This window comes from Sphaeramia orbicularis, chromosome 5 (genome assembly GCF_902148855.1).
Source record: "Sphaeramia orbicularis chromosome 5, fSphaOr1.1, whole genome shotgun sequence".
Lineage (NCBI taxonomy): Eukaryota > Metazoa > Chordata > Actinopteri > Kurtiformes > Apogonidae > Sphaeramia > Sphaeramia orbicularis.
Window position 1 is genome coordinate 53,444,941 of NC_043961.1, and position 23,484 is coordinate 53,468,424.

The window sequence follows — 23,484 nt, forward strand, 5'->3', positions numbered from 1 at the left end:
GAGTTGCTGATAAGCTCACTCATTGCGTGTAGCCCCATCAAGCTCATGCGGAATCTTTTCATCAGCCACCAAGGACAGAAATGTCTGAACCTTCTCGACCGACCACGGTGTCATTTTAAGGGCTGTCATCTTGGATTAGCCTACTGGTATATTTACTGTAAACTTCCAAATCTGTTTTTTTAACAATGGCGGGTTGCGCATTGATGATGCAGAGAAAACTGTCTGGCCAATCAGTGGTCTGCAGTGTTGACACATCACATTTTAGTATCTCTTCCCCCATTTTGGAACCTCGGCCAAGCAAGTACTAGAAAAATAGTACCAGGTATCAGATTCCAGTTTCTTTTACGTAATTGAAATGCAAAAAGGTCGAGTCGAGTCGAGCCAGTACCACGTAGTGGAAACACAACATTAGTTAACCTTTCCATTAAAACAGGACAGTTCTCAGATCAAAGGAGAAAAGCTGTTGTCATTCCAATATTCAAATCAAGAGATACAGAGCAGGTTTGCAATTATCGTCCAATCTCTATTCTTCCTGCTCTGTCAAAGGTTCTGGAAAAAAAGTTGTGACAGAATAACTGGCAGATCATTTACAGTCAAATCAACTTTTACACCCTGAGCAGTTTGGCTTTTGACACAAACACTTCACAGAAACAGCAACATGTTTGTTTGTAGAGAAGATGAAGTGCTCTATGGATGGGGGAAATGTGGCAGCAGTGTTCCTCGACCTGAAGAGGGCATTTGACACTGTCGACCACATTATTTAAGTTGTTCAAATTTATTTTCTCCAATCAGGCTTTCAACTGGTTTGCCTCTTATCTACAGTCAGGACAGCAATGTGTGAAGATAGACTTAAAAAAAAAAAAATCTGTCCCTCGACAAAATAAAACAGGTATAGCTCATGGTTCAATATTAGGCCCATTGATTTTTAGCTTTTTTATCAATAATTTGTCTGAAAGTTGTCCAGGGGTTGATGATACAGTCCTATACACCTCTGCAAAGACACCAGGTGAGGCAACTGAGAGATTATCATCATTTATGAACGAGGTATGTGAGTGGCTTCATCAAAACGAGCTCACTTTGAACATGAAAAAGACAGTCTCTGTGTGCTTCTCCGTTAAAAAAATAAAGACAATCAGAAAACAGAGTGAAAGTACATGGAGAAGAAACTGAAGACTTTTTTTTTTTTAACCTTTGTGATTGTAGCATGTCATTTTATGCAACCTCTTTCTTTCTTTCCTACTAAAAGCCTGACTAGGGACTGCAGATGGAAACTAGCAATAGCTATAATCTCTTTATGTGAATCACTGGTTCCTACAGCTTGTTTGTAACCGGCAGAAGTTAAACTCTGTAATTTTAATTGTCCCTATCAAATAAACTTTACAAATTAAAATTAAATTATTTCTGTAAACCGCCAAGCATGTAACAGTAATTGTGTGCAAGCTGCATGTTGATTTAGTGGTGCCTCTAATGGTGATCCCAAAATAGTCAGTAGAGAGCAATTTGTGGAGGAAAAAAGTTACCCTGGAGTGCTGTAGAGTATATGTGAAATGCCTTGAGCCACTAATTGGTTTGTGTGAGGGAAAAAAAGCAAGTTAAAGGAATATTTGTATAATAAAAAAGTCGTATGAGCTAATTAGACCCAACAATGATATATCCCAGAAGTAAAAGCCAGAGAAATCTAAACCGACAAATATGTTTTACTGTCTGCCCGAAGCATCACACACACACACCCTCACCCTCTCTCTCACACACACACACACACACACACACACACACACACACCCCCCTTACAATACTGTGTAATGTGTATATGATCATAATGAGGTGGCAGGAACAGTCTGTGTACCAGCCGCACAACCGATGGCAACAGACAAGTTACACAAAACCAGCTGCATCTAAATAGGCCAATAAGCACCACAAAATTTTATATACCTCCAATACCTTTGTTTTGAAAACAACTGTCTTTAACTTGAGCTGAGGGAACGCCTGAAAAAATGTTTTCAGAGGATTCGTGCTAATTCATGACATTTCTGTCTTTGTTAAACCCTCTAAGGCAGGACAAATTACCCCGATCACCAATCCGCTGGAAAACTGTGAACTAAAGCACACTGTTCACTATGGCAAAGCAAAGATGCACAAATAATACACAACACAAAAAACTGTTTGTTATCTTCCTGCATGCTTTTTATATTATGCACATGTGTTTATGCATATATGCACGCTCATGTAAATGTGCTGTGTGTGTCTGTGGCCTCACCATCTGTGCACGCAGGTACATCTGTGCTTGGCTGGCGGTGAGAGTGGGGCTAGACGGGCTGCCCAGCAGAACAGCCTGCTGGGAAATACTGGTGGGGGTGGAACTAATGCTCTGGGCCCGGCTGATCAGCTGAGCTGCTGCTGGGGAGGTGGTCAGATTGATCTAAAGGTAGAAGACGAGCAGGGTAATTAGGATACACAGTTCTACACCTCTATTAACTTCAGTCCCCGCAATGGTTGCTTATTAATAACACATTAAATATACAAGACTGATTTGTTTTCATATTTTACACCGAGTGGCAGGGTTCTACTTTTTCCCAAAATTTTCAGCAAGACGTTACTTGAACTGACAGGTTTTGTCTTCCTTTTATTATCCGTGCTCTTTTTTATGATTCTATGAGGGCGGATTTAGAGTCGTTGGATTGAAAATATGATGACAGCTGTGGGCGTTTGTTTATGTCAATCAAACCAAACCACACCCAGACACCTTCTTATAAACTGAAAAAAATAGTTCATGTGGGAATAACAAAGACTTGGCAGCAAGGTTTTCAAGGCTTTAACAGCATAAATTTCAGTCTCAAAAATTTTTGTCAAAAGGCTCACAAGGGTGAGAGCAGAGCACCTTTTCATTAACACAATGTGTTAAAAACACGTGCTAAAATCACCTTAGCTATGAAATAATCTATTGGCAAACGTTAACTGTAACTGCTTTTAAGAGATGGAGCAGAGCACTCAAACTCCACTCACCGTTGCCTGAGTAGATCCTGTTTGCTGAGATGAAGTACCATTCTGTGAAGAGCTTTGCCGACCAGCTGCAATACTGGCCTATCAAAAAGTAGAATACAGAAGAGGTCAAATTGGCCATTTCCTGAAACACTGCAACTCATTAATGATCACAACATAGTAAACTGAGCTGTTGGAATGATTGTGCATGCATCTGACCTGCTGTACAGCTGCCAGACTCTGCAGCTGAGCGGTGCTCAAGTTGTGCTGTTGTTGAAGGGCTGCAGTTTGTAACATCAGATGCTGCTGCTGAGCTGCGTACATCTGCTGCAGGTATTGTGCTGCTGTGTTGGGTTGCCTGTGTAACGCCTGCTGGAATACCTGCATAATAAGACAGAAGATCAAACAAAAATGTCATGTGCACAAAAGAACATTGTTAACACTTGTACTGTTGGCTGTTTTTTCATAATTATTTTTCAAGCACACATAAATTGTTACTGTTTACGTTTGTTTGACAGCACTTTAGTGAAATTCCTGCTCAGTAGAACTAGCAAGAATCGAACTCCTTGTATCATTTTATGTCTAAATATAATTTGTGTAAGAGACATTAAAAAGAAAAGCCTGAACTATGTCAGGTCCTAAGAAGGCAATTTCATTCTAGTTTTAAGTACTTTTAGTTTTTCCATTGTAGGCAATAATCCGATCTTCAAGACCTTAATCAGCCAAGGAAGAAACACTGTCTATTTGAAAAAAATAATATTTCGATTATCTTAGGGCAGGGGTGGCCAATCCTGGTCCTGGAGAGCCACTATCCTGCATGTTTTAAACGTTTCCCTCTTCCAGGACACCTGACGGTCATTATCAGGCTTCTGCAGAGCTTGATGATAGGCTTATCATTTGAATCAGGTGTGTTGGAAGAGGGATACAGCTAAAACATGCAGGACAGTGGCTCTCCAGGACCAGGGTTGGCCACCCCTGCCTTAGACCCTAGCAGCATGCTTTTTTTCTCTTTTAGTGACCTTTATTGATGATTTCTTGTTTTGCACCTTTATATTTTTGCCTGAATATGATACAGTTTGGTAATGGACTCTATGCACAGCCCCACTACTTCCTGAACTTCAGGTGGGTCCTTCATTACCTGTCTTTCATTATTGGACACACAGACTAATCCAGGTGTGCCTAATTAATCAGCAGTCACAACATGAAGCAGCAAGCACACCTGGATTAATCAGTGTGTCCAATAATCAAAGACAGGAAATGAAGGACCCACCTGAAGTTCAGGAAGTAGTGGAGCTGTGCATAGAGTCCATTGTGCTTTAGATGACATTTTTCATTCATTTAAAATGATAATTTTGTCAATAATAGTAACTTTAATCTAGCTTTGATCCACAGTATACTGAATTGTTCTTTTACTCCATCTTAATTTTTTTACATTTATGTGTCCTTACTCTGGCTTATGAGTGCATCAAAATCAAATGAGAGTGACAGAAGCACATCAAAACATCTCAGACAAATTGCTGTCAGCAATATTTTCATCACAGTGCTATAACGCTGCAGTTGTAAATAACTCCCTTCACTGCTCAAACTACTCTCTGCCTGGTTGCTAGGTAACCAGGGAGAGGATGTTGACCTGTGGTCCACTGTGTCATAGACCCATCCGGACCCAAACCTCTTAGTGTGAAGACAATTAGCGGAGGTGCACTGCCGACATGCTCTGACTGACCAAATGACCGTCAGCCCCGTTCTGCTCAGATGGCTGCTTGTTTGCCTTTTAATTGTCAGTAAGCTGTATAAAAGAAAAGGGGTTCTGAATGGACAGAAATTCCTGCTGTCAAAGCATCAGCACTAAAACTTGAGTGGACCTTATTCAGAGAGAAGTTAAGCCTGTGTAGAGGCTTATCCTGGGGTCAGAGGGTCAAAAGCACTAAAGCACAGAGAGCATTCCTTCCTTCAACTTGGACAGAGCCTCTTAAATACCCATTTATTAACCTGCCGTCATACAAAGGATAATCAGAAACACAAGTGTCTTAGTTCATGTATTTACGATAAGGAAACAAATTACCATATATGGACCATAAGAAAATGAAATTAATTATTCTAATAAATAATAAAGTTGGGATTTTTTTTTTAATAGATACCTTTATGTAAGCCAATAGAGGGCAGTAGAGCAGAGCCAAGAATGCTGAATATGTGCATGTGACTGAAGCTGAATCAAATTACTCCCTTGATTGAAGAATTATGCAAGTATCTTTGTATATCAAAACACAAGAACACAACCTCATGAGTTTTTAGGATACACAAAAAAGTTTACCTGTACTGTCTGACGATCTGGTATCCCACTGTAAACAGATATCTGAGGCACTGCCTGTCTTCCTGCTGTAGTACTACTAGTGGTGCTGCTACTACTGGTGCCACTACCATTACTACTACTACTAGTAGTAGTAGAAGTAGTAGAAGTAGTTGCAGTAGTAGTAGTGTTTGAATTGGTGCTGCTGTTGTTGCTGCTGCTGGCAGCTGTGGAGCTGGAGGAGCTGGTGGAGGTGGAGGAGGAGGCGGCAGCGGTGGTGGTGGTGGTCCCGGTAGTGGCGGCCGTGGAGGCAGGGGCCCCTGGATCACTCTCCATGGTGCCCTCTGCTCTCCTCACCTTTGACCCTCGGCTCTTCTGAATGGCTCTCCTGTGCCTGGAAGGAAGAAAAAGGGCAGCACATGAGAAAAAAAAGCCACAGCATACACCTTTTTTCAATAAAAAGACTTATAGGATTATACTTAAAAGGACATTTTTTTTTAATATTTAAAAAACAGATATAATTCAGCTCAGCCAAAACCACCTGTGCATCACAAGTTATCAACCTCGAGTAAATGTGACTATAAAGTAACAATAACAAAAGTGAGCATGGGAAGTTCAAAGCCTCACAACCTTCTCACAGATCACTTTGAAAAAGTCTTAGCAAATGCTTTTTACTGAAGTAAACGAGACTAAATTGCAAATTAATAAAATGTACAGAAGTTAAAAAAAAAAAAAAAACACTATTCATTCATACTTGAAAAACTTGCAATCATGAGGACTAAATCACATTTTTATCATGAGCAGATGACTAAATCTATCTCTATAACCAGAACCAGGCCACAATATTGGCTTTAAATACAATTATTTCAAACATTGTTGTCGATTTAATCTAAACGATCAAAACATTATGTGTGTTTCACGGTGATCTTAAATTATAAAGAATTATTAATGGCTGTAGATTTAAAAACTTGGATAAATGCCAAACTACGGATCTGTCTGAACATATAAATAACCCTGCTACACACTTGCATTAGAACACAGAAACAAACTGAGAACTTGTTGAGTTATGTTGTACAAGAACAACATCTTTTAAATACTGAATACTTTAATACAAAATATCTTTTAATTTGAATCAATCACCACTGAGATTGTCACAGTTTGATAATTATGGACATTACTGCAGTTAAGAATTGAGATTTAAATCTAGGCTACCTGCTTCATTATCAAGAAAAATGCACAGATTCGTAATCATATTAGTATTTGCATCCAATATAAAAAAAATTACAAAAAATAGGGGCTTGTAGCTCGTACAATTACATACTTCCAACTCAATTAGCCTACTTGTGGAACTCTAATAACTAGAAATGCATGACATTACAGTGATTCTGTCATAGCTCTGCACTTCTAGAAACTCAACCAACACTTTTGCGAGAATAGCAGTTGCCATCAAACAGCCACACAAGTACAATTACAGCAAAGTTCTAACGCACAAATCTGGAGAAGGATTTAGTGTAATTCTTCTTAAGTCTGTTTTTATCAGGCACCAATTCATAGCAGAAACATTTAACTAAATTCAGGAGCCTCTCTGAGTAAACTTTGACTGAGTTCCTCTAAGATTAAAGTCAGACTGTCTCGGCAACATCACACAGAGTGAATTTATTCTGCAAAAACCTAAAAGTGAGGGACGGAAAAGTTGGTCAGAACAGCACAGAAAAATGCAATTTGGAAACCTAATAAAATGTACCATAAAAGGGCAGAATAGCTTGCTATCATTGGTGGATTGCCTAAATTACATCTTAGAGCATTCGCATGAACAAAAACACATGGTGAAAGTTAATTGTCAGTGCAGCACAGGCATTTCTAAATATGATGCAAACCTAAACTCTCTTCCACATATTCCTACAAAAACAAAACCCCCAGCTATAAACCAAGAATCACATCATTAACTTTAATACTAAAGTGTCGCCTGTTTAAATTCAAGTTCTCTTCATAACAAAATTAAAAACACAGCACATTTGTGTGTCACTGCAACTCAGAATTAATCCATTTCTTCTTGTCGTTCAAGAGCATGAAGGACGAAAGAACAAATGATTTAGACCTCTTCCATAAAAGCCTTTTTAAGGTTGGTCCCCTGGTACTCTGCTATCCATTAGCACAGGAGGAAAGAGGTTCAGCAGGCTGATGAGATGGAGGAAACATCAGCATGACAACTGATAAGATGGTTCGAGCACAGACAAGGAGAGAAGGGATCCTTTCAAATGGTGAGATGACGTTTTATTAAGAAGGACGTGAGAAAAGTTCTGCGGCCCTTGATGAATCCAAGCTCTTATAGAACAAGAGCAGAGTAAGGACTTAGGAACTTGAGATGTCAGTGGTGTAGCGGAGGGGGCGGGACTGTTCAGTATGTGTGGTGGGGTGGGGGGATTCAAACAGCATGACAGCTGATGTAACAGAGCTGAAAATGGAGACCAAATTGGGGAGGGTGGAATTTCTAGCCTTGGGGTTGTAGGGGTATGTGTTAAGTAAAGGGGGGAAACACAGCCGCCAAGAATGAGGCAGAGGGGTGAAGGTCGACTGAGCAGGTTCTGGATTTTTCAGGGGTTGGAGGAGAGGGCGTCATGGAAGTAATTAAATAAGGACCGATGCTGGTGCCATGCAGCATTTCCAAAGCTATTTCCTCCTCATTATTCTTATGACTGGATTAGAGGCCAAGGCACGTTTGTAAAAGCAATTAGTGAAATTCTGCAAAACAGACAGAGAAACAAACTGGAATTATAATAAACTATATGTCATTTCTTGACATGACAAAAGCAGAGAAGTCCTGGAAATGTCTACAATGTTTACAGTCTCCAAATGAGAAACATGCAGGGATTATGGACTGCCTATACTTGAAATGAAAAGACTGGATGATTATTATTAAATAGAAATCTCAATATAAATGCAGGGACTGTTTTATAAAAATATTTTTCAAAAAATGCCCCAAAAACTGGAGTGTGCCTTCAGCAGCATCCTCATTAATCTGTATGTTAACCATCCCAGCATTTTTTTATGCCTACTTAAAAAGCTCGCATTCATTCAGGCTGAGTGGCTTTCTGGTTGTAAACAAAGCAGCACCACCACTGCCAAAGCCTGCCTGCCTGTATGCCGTCATTAGCCTACATCCCACTAAGCTTCCTATTGCCTCTCAGTGTATGCAGAGGGGAGGGAATCCCCTCTGGTAATGATGCCTCTAGCCTCTGTCTTTCTGAGAAGAGTCACTCATCCATCAGTTCCATGGTGCCCTTCGCAAATAACAAAACCCACTTTCGCATCCATTAAATGTTCTGAGTAAATTTCCAGAACATTCAGGTACCCACAAAAGTGGCAGAGTCAGTGTGTTTTGAAAGCAGCTCTACCAGCCTGTAATACACTGCAAAGAACCGGATAACACCACAACAACATTTGAGTGGTGTGAACCGCTCACATTGATCTACTCATGCTGGTACAACAAGACCACAATAACTGCCTGTCAGATTTGTGTCTGGAGGATCTGCAAAGCCTGCAGGAAGATGAGAGCCGTTAAGAGACTGTCAGACAGACTGACTGTCTCTACAGAGCTGAGATCACATAGGAAGTGCAGGAGCTTCCATCAGTGCTCATCATTCATTCACTCAGGAAAAAAAAACTGACCCACATTAAAAATAACACAAGAAAACATCTGTCAGCAGCACAGATCAACTGATGTATGATAATGGCTTTAATAGCCAAGACAAACAAACCTATGCATTTGTGTGTATGTGTGTGTGTGTGTGTGTGTGTGGAGGGATATTCTGAGACAAAGCCCCCTAACCCTAGAGCTCCTACCTCCTCCGGCCCCCCCAACGTGAAGCAGGGGTATGATGCCCCATCCCCCGGGAGCGTGCTGCGGTCTTCCTGCAGGATGTACCTCTTCTTTGTCTGACGGCTGACTGAGTGAATGACTGAGCGCGTGCGAGCGGGTTTCTGCGTTGTATCCAAACCCCCTGCCCCTCTTGTCTACCCCCAACACAGAGCGAGCTTGTCGTCCCAGCATCAACACCCCACTCCACCAACCAGGCCGCAGCCTGCCTCCTGATTATGTGGTATCCTAGCGACAGCCAACGGGGTGCCTATGGAATCCCCGTGCAGAGCAGCATGCTGATTGGACAACAGGATCCTCTCTAATGAAGATGATGGTAATGATTTTACTCCGTCTCTCCCCTCCCCCTCTGCTTCTGCCTGAGCAGTTTTTTTTAAGGATGCATGGACCCTCCAACATAAGGTGGACTGTAATCATCCCGTAAATTATTTTTGAGAAGTCAAACAGGCAGGGTAATGGGGTATTTCATTAAAATGACAACCATGAGATGGGATGTTTTCCATTTTGATTAGTCTAGGTGTGAAAGTGTAGAAAATAAAAGATTCATTTCCATTTTAGTACCTCAAATCCAAAACACACAGCTTTACAGCCCAATTTCTAAAATTTATAAGATTATACTGCAAAATTTCCATAAACAACCTGCAACCCTGAATATCAATTACGTACCATACTGTTCAGCTGAGGACAGGGGCAGTGGCATTTGGCAAAACTGAACATCTAAGCCATTATCTCTCTCTAGCAGGAGAATAAATTGCATCAATTTTGTGACATGACATTGAGACCAAATGGATAAAAGGCACCATGATCTCCAAAAAAAAAAAAAAAGTCCAGTAAAATGCAGTTATTTGAGGTAACTGTACACTCGACCCTGATAGTAACTATTATAAATGTGGTTAGACGCTGGGACATTTAAAGCCCAAACTCTCCTAATTACAAAAAACTAAATCTAGAACAGACAAGCTGGTAGTTATAATTGCAAAATCGTAAGAACAGAGAACTGACATTTCCTTATTAATTTGAAGCAGGATTGCTGCATATCTGAATTTGAACCTCTCTTTAATGACAACAGTATCCATTTATGCAGAGTACCACACATAAAGGCAGAATATAATGACATACTTATAGTCTGCCCCACCACATTAACACAACACCCAACTGTCTCACTGTATGAAATGGAGCCATTTGAGTCATTTGCTGGCGCAATGTGGTATTGATTGGGGCCATCCATGCGTGAACCTCATTGATTATTATCTTCTCATTAGCATATAGATTAGCTGGTGGTGCAGCCAGAAACACAAGCCTCAAGTCTTACACTTGGATAGTCGAGCTGTGCAGCAGAAAGGGGGGGGGGGCAAAACAAGGAAACAGAGCAGAGATGGGGTGGTTCAGTCTGAATTCAGCAGTTTGATAACTAAACATTGGAAAGCCTTAAGTACCCAAGTACCTTTAAAAATGTGGATGAGCAGAGCTGTAGCGTTGAAGGTGGTCCAGCATGATCCATTAAAAACAAACAAATGCTGATGTTTGCTCCAAAGGGCACTCGAAGCTTATTATCAGTTTCAAGAAGGCTGGAGACCAAGAAGCTCTTCTGGCAACAAGTAAAAGAGTAAATGATCTGAGAAATGTATACAGTTCACTTAGATTCTCATATCAAAAACTCCAGTGCACTTATTGTTTTGGTTCACCAGTCAATCAGGTCTGTACTCACCCTGATCCTAATCAATATTTTAGACTAAGACGGTGATAGAAATACTCACAACATGAATTTTAGTTGACTATTTAAAAGCATTCACGTGCTTTGTAACAGCAAATCTCTTTCTTAGCGGTATGACTGTGTGTTGACTGCCTGTTATAGTCCATCTGTGTTATTTTTATTTATTTTTTTAAATAAGTAATCATATACAGAGGGTCAAGTTCCCACCCCTTTCATTTGTAGAACATGGGACCTTATTCTGACGGGAAAAATGTATTTCAGTCAAAGGTTAGAGACGAGGGATTGTGTCATCACTTACACATTGGACATTTGCTAATTTAAAGATAATTTACATTTCAAAGCGTCAGCTGGAAACTGAAAATACACCAACAGTCATTATAACCATTGACGGCTTGTCAATAGAGGGCACTAGGGCCCTGCCCAAACTGTCTCACATGAAGAAGATGACAATATTAATAACATCAAATAATTTTACAAAAAGATGAATATTTCAATAAACGAGCTACACATGATACAGCCAGTGGTTAAACATTTATAAACAGCATTCAAGTGTAATTTAAAAATGTTTGCAGTCATTTAGTGAGCAGTCAAGTGACCCGTTTCCTGTGTGGGGTGCAAAAAAAATTGTGCCCAAGGCTCTTAATTTACCATATATACTCTCGTTATACATGGCACGTGCACAGTACACCCCCCTCCAATACAAGAGCTAGGCGAGCCCATGCACCACCCACAGGAGTAAACAAAAGAATCGAGACCTTCCTCAGAAATACAATGTCACAAGATCATCTAAACCAGGGGTGCCCACATTTTTTAACTTGTGAACTAACATGACTAGTGCTGCCACCAACGACTAATTTTTGAACAATTAATCTTTTGACTAATTTTTTTTTTTTATGAGTTGACTAATCTAGAAGACTCATTTAAAAAAAAAAAAAAAAGAAAAAATCAAGTGTTTGTTATTTTGTTGTGTCCATTTCATTTTGAATACAACTCAAGGGCCAAAACATAAAATGTCACCTGTACCATGACAACTGTATGAACGGGTGCGTAATAGGGATGCTAATTATCGATTAATCCATCAATCATTAGTTGGCTGACCTTATCGATCGATTGACGATTAATTGATAAGCGGCGATTTTCCTGAAAACCTGAATTTCTCGTTCGATAGGGTCTATAATGATTAAAGTTAAATATTGTTTACATACTTGATGAAAAAAGCATGTCATATTCCTTAATGATTGATTTATTGTACCTAGGGATGTAACAATTATCAGTTATAACGACAAACCACGGTAAAATTCCCAACGGTTAGTATTACTGTTTAAATTATAATTATCATGATAACCGTGTTTGATTACCGCACTTTGAAAGAGAAAGACAGAGCGAGAGAGAGAAAGCGAAAGAGAGAGAGACCCGGTCCAAGCACACAGAGAGAGAGATTATCTATCTATGAAAAAGAAACTAAAACAACACAAACTTGATATGGAAAATGGTTAAACGATTGGTATAAGTAGCCATCTTTAATGCACATGTGTATGTTTGATGTTTACATGTTAATATTTGAATGTTTCTGCCAACAGAAAGTACATTGTGCCTATTATTTTATTTGTTTTTTTGTTTGTTTGTTTTTAAATACAACTTGGTTAAATTATTTCAGTGTGTGTATAAGTACTTTTTGAACATTTTGAGTACATTTCAACAATGCCGTGATAATAATGATAAACGTCATAATTTTGGTCACAATAACCATAATGTGAAATTTTCATATCGTTACATCTCTGTTCGTACCATTAGGGATACCGTGCAGGCAATGACATTTATGGAGTGGAACTGAATAAATTCTGCAGAGAAATTCAATAAAATAAATGGATCTGAAGTAAAGCTGAGCGACTTGATTGATTCTGCGATATATATCGATATATTGTTTCCCCAGAAAGTATCGATTTTTCAGCCGCAAGTATCGATGCATTAAGCCCCATTCAAATCCCCCGTGTTCTGTCTGGCACACTGCTCGCCGCCCATTTCCCCTGTTCGCTTTGGAGGAAGAGCGATTAGGTCAGCCAGCCGCTAGCGTCGCTGTAGAGCATTTCTACCAAGTTACCCATCTAGATACTCTTTACACAGACGCTGACGTCTTTCTCTTCCTGTTTACACAGTCAGAGCTAAGCAATTCAGGAGAATGGCGGCGAATATAAATCCAGCACCTTCATACTTAAAAGCAGATGTGTGGGAACACTTTGGGTTTAAAAAGAAGGAAAGCGAGACGTGCATGTCCGCTCCCAGTCTTCGTCTTTTATTACAAATCCTCCTTCCTTTTCCCATTTTTACCTCCGCCAAGGAGGTTATGTTTTTTCCGTCCGTACGTCTGTACGTACGTATACATTTGTATATGTTTATAAAAAGTTTAATAAAGGGATTATAGATTCTGCACTTTTCAAAGGCTTGGAAACCACAGTTTGTACGTGTTTCAATAAATCAAACAAATTTTCTAATCAGATCTTTGATTCATTTTGTCCAGCATTTGCAAGCTGTAGACTCTCTGTCTGTCAGAGCCATATATTGTGTTATTGATCGATGCTTGCAGTTTTCAGTTCAATTAATTCAATCCAAGTCAATGGAACACTCACAAGATGTCATCAAAATCATTCTGTCCCTTTAAAATCTTTCAGAAAATTATGTAAGTGTATCGAATTGTATCAAATCACATCGAATCATATCGTTGGCTGAATATCGTGATATATATTGAATCGTGAGCTGAATATCATGTATCGTATTGTGAGATTAGTGTATTGCTACTGCCCTAATCTGAAGAGGAACAGTTAGAAGAAATTGGCATTTCTGACTTCGCATTACTACCTGACACGATGGAGTGACATTTCAGCAGAGATCCCCAACCCCCCCCACCCCATGATACATAAACATGACCAAGACAAAATGATGTGCGTCCACTAGCTATATATTAATATATATCAGTGGATAGCTCAGTAGGTAATACTACTAGTGCCTTCACTAGTGGATGAATAGCTCAATGGGAAAAAATACTGACTATGATGTAGGACACCAGGGTTTGAATCCCGATAGAAGTCTTGAAAACAACGTCATTAACCCATCGGCTATCTCATATTTTTTTAATGCACTGTCCATACTATCAGTGGAAGAGACACTTGTCAGGGACATGCCTGACTTTAACAATAGAGTCATGGAAAAATGTGCATGTTTGAAGGACAGACAGGTGAAATTTACAGACAAAAAAATGACTGAAAATACAAACTGTGTATTTTTATTTTAATGTCAATTAATATTTCAAAATAATGGTGCATGTGCTTTGGCATATCCTGGTGGTGATATGTGGTCATAGTGCATCCATTAACTGACTTTCATACTGTGTCCCACCAAAAAATAAATTTCACCAGCCTCTCCACAGCAGGTTAAGAGTCACTCGAGTCTCTGCAGCTTCAATATGACCAGACTGGAGTGATTTTCACCTCTTAATATTTTTTTTCCTCGCTGTTGGAAGAGCTACATCAAATATGGTAACATTATCTTTAGAAAGTTCACTGCGACCTTCTTGACCTCTAAAACCATATTTTAAATAGACAAACATACGTGTAGTTGATGGAAACAAACTAAATAAATGAATGTCCTGCCAGTAACTGCAATTTGTGGGTTGTTTTTTTTTTCCATAAATTATATACAGTGTGTGTCTTCACCTCTCTGTATCAGACAGAGGAGATTAAACATGTGCTTATCATACTCATCAAGCTCAAACATTTCCAGAATGTGTAGACACTGTAAATGACAAACTTCTCATCTTTTATTTATTATTATCATAAATCATTAATTAATTATTATTTTTATTATTTATTAAATCTCCATTGCCAGATAACTATATGTGCTACCTACTTTGTATTAAATGTTTGATCGATAAAAGGCCCATCCTGTCAATCCCAACAATAAAAGTCAGCTTCTATGCCCGGTGCTCTAAAAGGCAGGGAGACAACTGGGTGATGCTGGTGATGTTCCCGTGCAGTTGATGATTGTGGCTTGTGGGCCTTGTCCAAACACAGTGAGGAGGTCATAGTCTTTGTTACCAGAGTGTAAAACAGAGATGCCGAGGCTAGATTGGTAAGGGAGCAGTAATTGAGCCATCTGACTCAGATGGACCTTGCCTTACACAGCTGAGTAGACCGGCACAAAAAGGCCCTGGCTGTCTTCCAGGTTAAGTATGCCAGGCTTGTGTTTGTCATTCCAGCATGTATAGCCTCATGCTGTGATGACACAAAACACTTGATTCCTCTCAGACATCCGTGGTCTTTCTTCTTGACTTCATTTCAATCTATACCTTTTGGGTACAAGTTTCTCCACAAAAATATGCTGAATGCTAAAAGTCACTTTGGGTGGTAATCTCTCTCAAAATAAACCCTGAAGAGGCAGACAAAAAAAGACAGACACAGTAAGCTGATTGACAGATAAATCAAAAATTCTTCCTCAGATCTTTAAATATCACACTTAAAATAGTTCTGGCAAAGCTTGCAGATTAGAACCATGCATCACCCAGACTTTCTAACCGGAGCGTGCTGGATTTAAGGTACCACTCTCAGGCGTATTTCACAGCAAGAGAAAATAAAATAGGTCAGGTAGCAGAGAAGATGAGCAGCAGCAGAGAGGCACGTAGTACTTCAACTGAAACATGCACTTTGAATTTCTATCAACTCCAGCAGTGGACGTGGCTGACATCAAAGTTTAACTAATCCAAAGAAAAACAGACACTTCTAGGTTCCCAATAACTTTTAGGTTTAAGAGCTTAACTCTTATCAGCAGAGGATGCCCTTCTGTAATTGAAAAAGCATGTTTTACACAGCATTGCATATTCTATTCAACACAGTTATCATTTAACCTTGAAGAGATAATCATGTGACACTGTGAGCCCTGACCCTCCACAGCCCACTCACTAACTGAACAGGGGCTTGTTTCTCAGGAAACAAGGCTGTTATCACTGTGTCTAATGCAGCTGGAGGGAAGGATGGGGTAGACCCAGCACACAATCAGAATAACATCTTGCACAGTTCAAACATTATCTGCATTACTCAAAGAATGAAATGTTTGAAAAAGGAACAAGGTCAGAAAGTGTATGAATACATGGAAACTTGCATCACGTTCCCAACCGTCAATGGTCCAACTTCCAAATATGCGGACATTTGTCTCCGATAAACATGTCTTAGTTACAGTTTGTGTGATCTTCATGTTTCATGGTACATTGTTGAATTTCTACCCCCCTACCCATTAACCAGGAGCCTCATTTACCAGCCTTCCCTAGAATTACTATTGTATCATTTCTATGGAATTTACTTATTTATTCATTCATTTGTGTAACTGAATTATATTACTGAAAGCCAAACAAGGAGTAATAAAATGTGACATTGTTCTATCATGTAACTTTACATAATTATCAGTAGGGATGCACCGACACCACTTTTTTCCAGACCGAGTATGAGTACTTACATTTGAGTACTTGCCGATACCAAGTACCGATACGAGTACTTAATAATCCCATTCCAGTTGTTAGTTCGTTTTGTAAATGTGCTTTATTGTCATTGTCATTAGTCTGACTGGAAAAAAGTGCTGCTACTAACATTTAATGTGTTGGTATGAGCGTTTCTCAATTAATCCACCATCTCGTATCAGTGCATCCCTAATTATCAGAGATAAGTGTTAACAGTTGGCCATGTTTCTATTCGATTATGCTGACATGTTCTAGTCCTAAATGATTTAGAGATCGAAAAAACTCTACAAGCATTAGAAGATGAGGTAAGGCTTCCACATGTGTGTGGTTCACACTGCATCCAGCAGACTGTCAGCAGCTGTTGGTGGTAAAAGAACAGGTTCTAAATGAGCAGCAGGACTGAAGCCACAGTCTGGATCAGGAGGAACCAGAACTGGACCACAAGTAAACATGTACAGATGAAGCTTATTTAGCTGAAAGTATATCTCTCATAAGAAGTTGTTGTATTCCATTCTTTAAGAGGTGGATGTTTTTCTTCCACTGTCAGTATCTGTCTTACATTAGAGTGGTCCGCGATGTAAACCTGACCCATGTCTGGACTAGTAGCGTGAATCAATTTTGGTTGGGTTTCCATCTTGTTGTAAAGTGAGAGACAACTGTTTTCAAGTCTGTAGACTTAATGCAAAGCAGAAGATGAACCTGCAAACAGCACAGCTTACAGTTTTGTTTTGTTTAGTTTTTCCACTGTTACAGAGGCTGCAGACAGTCTGCCCAGTGTTTCACCCTACACATTTTGCCAGTTTTGAGTGTACAACCAAGTAGTAGGTGTACGTACAGAAAAACATGAAGACAGACTACAACTTTATTCAAAGTCAAGTCTGAGTCTTGGAGTTCTGTTCTTGAATCTAAAAATTAGTTTCCTTCACCTCTTCAGTAAGAGCCTATGAGTGTTATCTTCCATTTACAGAGTTGTGATATCCAGTGTCCAGTATAGTTTTTTCAGTTGAATAAACCTATTACTCCTTTCCTTCATTTCCTTATACATTGTACTGAGGTCCAGACATGACATACTGTACATCAATAAGGAGGTATCTCCACAGACAAATGATGCCCCCTACATGATAATAATTTACTGAATAGCTCTTCAATAGGGATGCACAGATACCGATACGAGTATCGGGTATTGGCTCCGATAATCAGTGTGTGTACTCGTATTCGTACTCGTAAAAGTAATCCAATACAAATGCATCGATACCACTTACAGCAGTGTGACATTCACAGTTCAGTGCAGCAGGTATGCGGTGGTGGAATAATGTGTGGGGAGTGTGAAGAGTGTGGAGATTTTTCAAAATAAATGACGATGATAAAAGTAACGCTGACTGCAAGTAACGTTAAAGACACAGACAGATACGGACACAGCATTCTGTTCGTCCTCTGCATACATTCCATCCGTGCTGGTGGATGCGTACCCAGAAGGAGAACACCACCGGGAGTACGGAGCAGTACGGACCGCTGCCAGCGGAAATGAAAACGAAGCTTATCACTCATTTATCTTTTCTCTACCTGCTGAAGCTAAGCTTTAAAACCTTAATAGTGAAAACGCTGCAATATTAGTATCACATTAGTGTTGCCTCTGTCGTCTCCATGTTTGTTATTACTGACTTTCTTCTTCTCAAAAAACTTTCCTCTTCTTCCTGGTATTTGTCCAGTATGGTTAATTCAGAGCGGCGCCCCCTGGTGGATTAATTGAGAAATGCTCATTCCAACACATTAAATGTCAGTAGCAGCACTTTTTTCCAGTCAGACTAATGACAATGACAATAAAGCACATTTACAAAAGGAACTAACAACTGGAATGGGATTATTAAGTACTCGTATCGGTACTCGGTATCGGCAAGTACTCAAATGTAAGTACTCGTACTCGGTCTGGAATAAAGTGGTGTCGGTGCATCCCTACTCTTCAGTCAGGCTGTCTGTGTTTAGTGTGGTTAACAAATAAACGAAAAGGATGAGCAATTCCAGCTTTACACCACAATGCCCAAATAGTTAATATTATTAGAATCACTTAGGTATTAATCAATAAAAATGCTTGAGGGGATTAGAAAAAGTACTTCACCTCAGGTCTATGCAGTCTACACCACATTGATTTACTAACAGTGTTTACAGAATGATTGTTTTATTTCAGTAAATTTGTACCACATAACCTAACTCAGACCAGGGAGCATCAGACCATCCCTAATGTCAGTCTGTAACTGACACCAACATTCCACTTTGTACAACACGGTAACAATATTTTCATGTACTTTGTACTTACAGCAGAACCACTTAAAGATCAACAGCAAAAATCCTCCTGTAGAGGCATGTATCTGCTTTACACCTAAATGGTGTTGTGAAAAAACAATCTATTATCTAGAGCAGGGGTGTCAAACGTGCGGCCCAGGGGCCAAATGCAGCCCACCAAAGGTTCCAGTCCGGCCCAAAGGATGAATTTGCAAAATGAAAAAAATTACACTGAAGATATTAACAATCAAGGGTGTCAAATTTACATTTATAAACTATCCTCACAATAAAATGTGAATAAGCTGAACAAATATAAACAACCTGAAATGTTTTAAGAAAATATAGTTCAACTTCTAAAAAAAAATAATAGATTCACTGTGATCTGTAAGTTGTGTTAATAATAAGCTGAGACATATTATTGTAGAAATGGTTCTTATTTTATTTCCAAACTCTAAAATTTTAAGAATACCATGCCTGTTACCAAATGTTTGTGTAACATTGTCTGTAATGTGCATGTATAAATGATAAGTTTAGGCATAATATTGTTAAAACTGCACATGGTTGTTCAGGTCATTCATATTTTCATAATGCAGTTTGACTTTTTTCACACTAAAACAAAGTGAAAAATTTATATTATTAAGTAAAGGTTATTATGCCTATTATTTTACTGGTCCAGCCCACTTGAGATCACATTGGGTGGTATGTGGCCCCTGAACTAAAATGAATTTGACCCCCCTGATCTAGAGTCAAAATCTGAAAGGAAGACGATGGGAATATCCAAAGAGTGGTCAGATAAAATGCAATAAATCAATGGTGCAGACGTCATGGACAATTGCACCAACTCCAAATCTCACACTTATTTCCAAAGGTTAAAAATTAACAGTTTTTTTCCACTCTGAAGTTTCCTAGTCCTATAAGATAGTCATATTGTGCAAAATTATTATTCCGATATCAAAAGTGCCACATTTTAAAAGGGGATGTCAACTTCCATATACTCAAACTGCAATAACATGTTACAGCATGTGCAAATGTCAAACAAATCCTCAGGATTCTTCCCTGAGATGCGTGGGAAGGGAAACAGTGGCTTTTGACCTCATTTGACATGTGAGAAATACGTCTCCTGGGTTTATCTCAACTGACCATCATCATCACCATTTTAAACTGCAGGTGTCACTTAGGTCATCACCTATTTTTTCCTGTGTCTATTAGAGGTAAACTGACAGTAGTTCTTTAAAGGCTGCTTTAAAGCCAGTTACTAATCTGCTGATCATGCTGCCTCTCCTCCAATAACCTTTCACATGTATGTATTATTTTTGTCTGAAATGTAGTTTCTTTCACTCGATTAGAAATTAGATAATAAAAAATATCTTGGTGACTCTAAATCACTGCACATGTTAAAGCAGCTCAAGTAGCTAAAAACACAGACCTGAACATTAAACTAAAAATACAATATCAAGATTGGAGTATTTCTTTAATCTTTTGAGTTCTTATTCTGTTCTATTCTGAGTGTAATACCCAATATTAGCCATTGTCCACCCTATGAGAGACAAACCCTCCTTTTATAATTCTGGATGAGTCGGAGACAGTAAATTCCTTCTTACAACAACATGTATACAGCATATTTATGTAATATCTACCAAAATATGTAGGCTATACACACCGCCACAAGAGCACTTCAAAGTAAATAAACCTAATAATAGTTAGCAAAACAAAATATTCAACTTAGCAGCAAATGAAAGAATTGGTTTTACTAATCACCTAATGATAGTGATCAATTTGACCGAACTGATCATTACAATTGATTTCCAGTCTGTTTATGGCCTTAATGTAACCGTTGACCGGATTTAAATATTCCCTCTATCAGTGTTTTAAAATTAGCAAGTACATACTCAGATGAACTTTTAAATGCAGTTGAAACTAAAGTTCCCAGGAGTTTTTCCAGTCATTGATTTTCTTGAATTTTCCCCATTATAAGCAACAACTTTAGCTACTTGAAAAATGAAAAAAAAAAAAAAGCTCCCTGTATTTTCTCTAACTGATTGATTAGAGTAATGGTAATCAGCTCCCACCTGACACAGACAACAAAATCAGGTACAGACAGGTCCTAACAACAGCCTCAAGGAAACCACCACCAAACCATAAATTACATTTTGTTTTGCAAAGATAGTTAAAGTGTATTCATATTCTATCTATTCTATTACACAATTATGTAAAATTTACACAAAGGTTCTAAATAAAAAAGGGAAAAAAAATAAAAATAAGTAAGTTTCTATATCCGGTGTATAATTTATAAAATGTAATACATAGTTCTTTTGCCACTTTATATAAAATATGTTTTGACAGAAAGTTAAATGGTGATGGGTTTTCATAATATGAAATAGATTCTAAAGGGATATGAGATTTGGCTTATATCATACAGCCCAACCACATAAATGTTCAAGTCTTAACAAAACATGAAAATCCCTTGTCGCTCACTCTCATAGCGTAAACAAATCAATCCTTTCATAACATTAAATACAAAGCACACTAAACATTTGAATAACAGCTTGTCAAACTGGACCAGCTACAGAAAGAAATGTGCAGGTAATCTGCGGCAAGTGTCCAATTCTGTGGGTTATCAGGCACCCTTTCATCTTCTCAATAACACCATATCATCCATAATAAAGCAATCATCCTGCTGTAATTAGACCGGAAGGTTCAAACAATTATATGAGCCTCCCCAATGAATCTTTTGCCACTTTCTAGTTTAGGAGTGGATCATGCAAATTTGTTGGTCACAGGTGGCTATGTTGAGACAGGAAGCCAGGTGAGGTGTGTACTATTAGATGCAAATTCTCTTTGCACTGGCATTAGTTACTTCACCACATCTGGGTCACCAGGGGGGACATGGCCACATTATTAATTTCCACTAAGACTTAGGGCAGTGTTTTTCCACCATGGGGTCGCCTGGAATTCAAATGGGGTCACCTGAAATTTCTAGTAATTGATAAAAATTGATAAAAATTAAAAAAAAAAAAAAAAAAAAAAAAAAAAGACTAATAAACAATATATGGTGAGTTGACAGAGACAATCACAATACATAAAAGACATGACATGACTCTGAAGCTGAAACTGAAGCACTGTGGTACTGTGTATCTTTCCTATCAGCTAAAATTTACTCAGGGGGTCAAATGAGTGGCCATGTTTGTAAAAAAAAAAAAATAAGTTGTAAGAAATGCATAGAACTGTGTTGAAATAATGCTAATACATTTATACACAGACTACTGATATTATTTGACAGTGGAAGCTATATTTTCAGGAATATTGGATTTTGAATAGCACGTGTATGTGAAAACTTTTGCTGGTGGACGGACGTGACATTACCCATGATGATCTGGTCAGTACCAGTACTTTATTAGTAATAAACTTATAGACTTACTATTGCTAATTATCCTCTTATTCATAAATGTTACTATCGTGGATCTAAAACAATAACAGCTTAACAAAAACACAAAATGTGGCAGTGGACGGATGTGACATGGTTGTTACAGATCCCATCATACTGATGCTCAGCAGCCATGTCACCATTTCCAGAAATGATCCCTGTGCAAAAACTAGTATCATAATTATTTATTGTATAGTTTATCATCATACTAAAGAGTAAATAATAATATAGAATTGTTATTTCTTTATAAAAATGCTTATTATTTGAAAACTGTTGATTTAAAAAGTGACATGTGACATTCTTAATGTATGTATTGGTGTAACATAAGCAGGATGGATCAGCACCATACTCCATATTGCAACCTGTAAAAATAAAACATGTGATATGTAGTGTATAATCTTCTAAGAAAAATTGGGGAATCTAAAAGAATAGAATATTTGTTTTTCAGGTATATTGAGTTAAAATATAACTTGGCCATTTGTGACATGAAAATATAGCATTAATTGTGATGAAATTGGACATTTTTGACCTAAAAACATAGTTCAAATGACCGTCAACATGTTGCAACAGAACTGAAATCCTGTAAATTTGCATGACTTGCATTTACCAACACAAAGTTCCTTTGGGGATTCATTTAAATCGATTTCTTATGCACAAAGACATAAATAAGACCTCTATGCAAATGTTAGCCGTAATAAACAATATATGGTGAGTTGAGAAACAACCACAATACATAAAAGACATGACATGACTCTGAAGCTAAAACTGAAGCACTGTGATGCTATTTATCTTTCATATGTTCGTTGCGGCCGGTTTAAGATCCTGCAGCTCTTTCATAATTCACAGTCTGAGTTATTGTTTGTTCAGTATTAATTGTCAGCCTTGTAAATCCAAGCTGCACTGACTGTACATATCCGGACCAAGGAAAATAAAATTCTCATTTTGTGCAGTAATCTACACCTGGCTTTTCTGCCTCCATCCATAATAATATACATTATATAGCCTAAATGTCATCTAAACTATTACATGCTCAAAAACATATTAATTTTTAGCAAAAACATGTCTCTGTTTTGAATGCCTGGGGTAGCCAGAAATTTGTGATATTAAAATGGGGTCACAAGCCAAAAAAGGTTGGGAACAACTACCTGGGGGGGGGGGGGTATGCTCAATGAGAACCTGCACTTGTCAAAGATAGTTCCTCCTCCAGGACATAGGCTAGGTCACGACCTGTGGGACCAAAAAAAAAAAATCCCTCAAGCAGGCTCTCGGCTAACTTTAGCAACACAATAAAAGAGCTGAGTCAAAGCAGAAGAACAGCAAAGCTAACGATCAAAACTCAACTGCAGCAAAGAGGGACCACATTTAAACGTTTAGTTAGTTAGCTAATACTCACTGACAGCATTTTATGTCCAACAGCAGC

General features: G+C 38.5%; 1 protein-coding gene across 2 annotated transcripts in view; it reads right to left on the reverse strand.

The window, feature by feature from the left end:
• The window catches only part of phc2b (polyhomeotic homolog 2b (Drosophila)), a 65,836-nt gene that overhangs the window by 41,913 nt on the left and 439 nt on the right, over positions 1-23,484 (reverse strand). Inside the window, exons 2-5 of one of the 2 annotated variants that reach the window (XM_030133683.1) lie at positions 5,291-5,660; positions 3,199-3,360; positions 3,004-3,081; positions 2,258-2,419 (exon numbers count right to left, since the gene is read on the reverse strand). In XM_030133683.1, the coding sequence (XP_029989543.1) occupies positions 2,258-2,419; positions 3,004-3,081; positions 3,199-3,360; positions 5,291-5,602 (714 nt within the window). In that variant the 5' untranslated portion in view covers positions 5,603-5,660. The remainder of the gene's footprint in view (positions 1-2,257; positions 2,420-3,003; positions 3,082-3,198; positions 3,361-5,290; positions 5,661-23,484) is intronic. The other variant, XM_030133684.1, reaches the window with a different exon arrangement.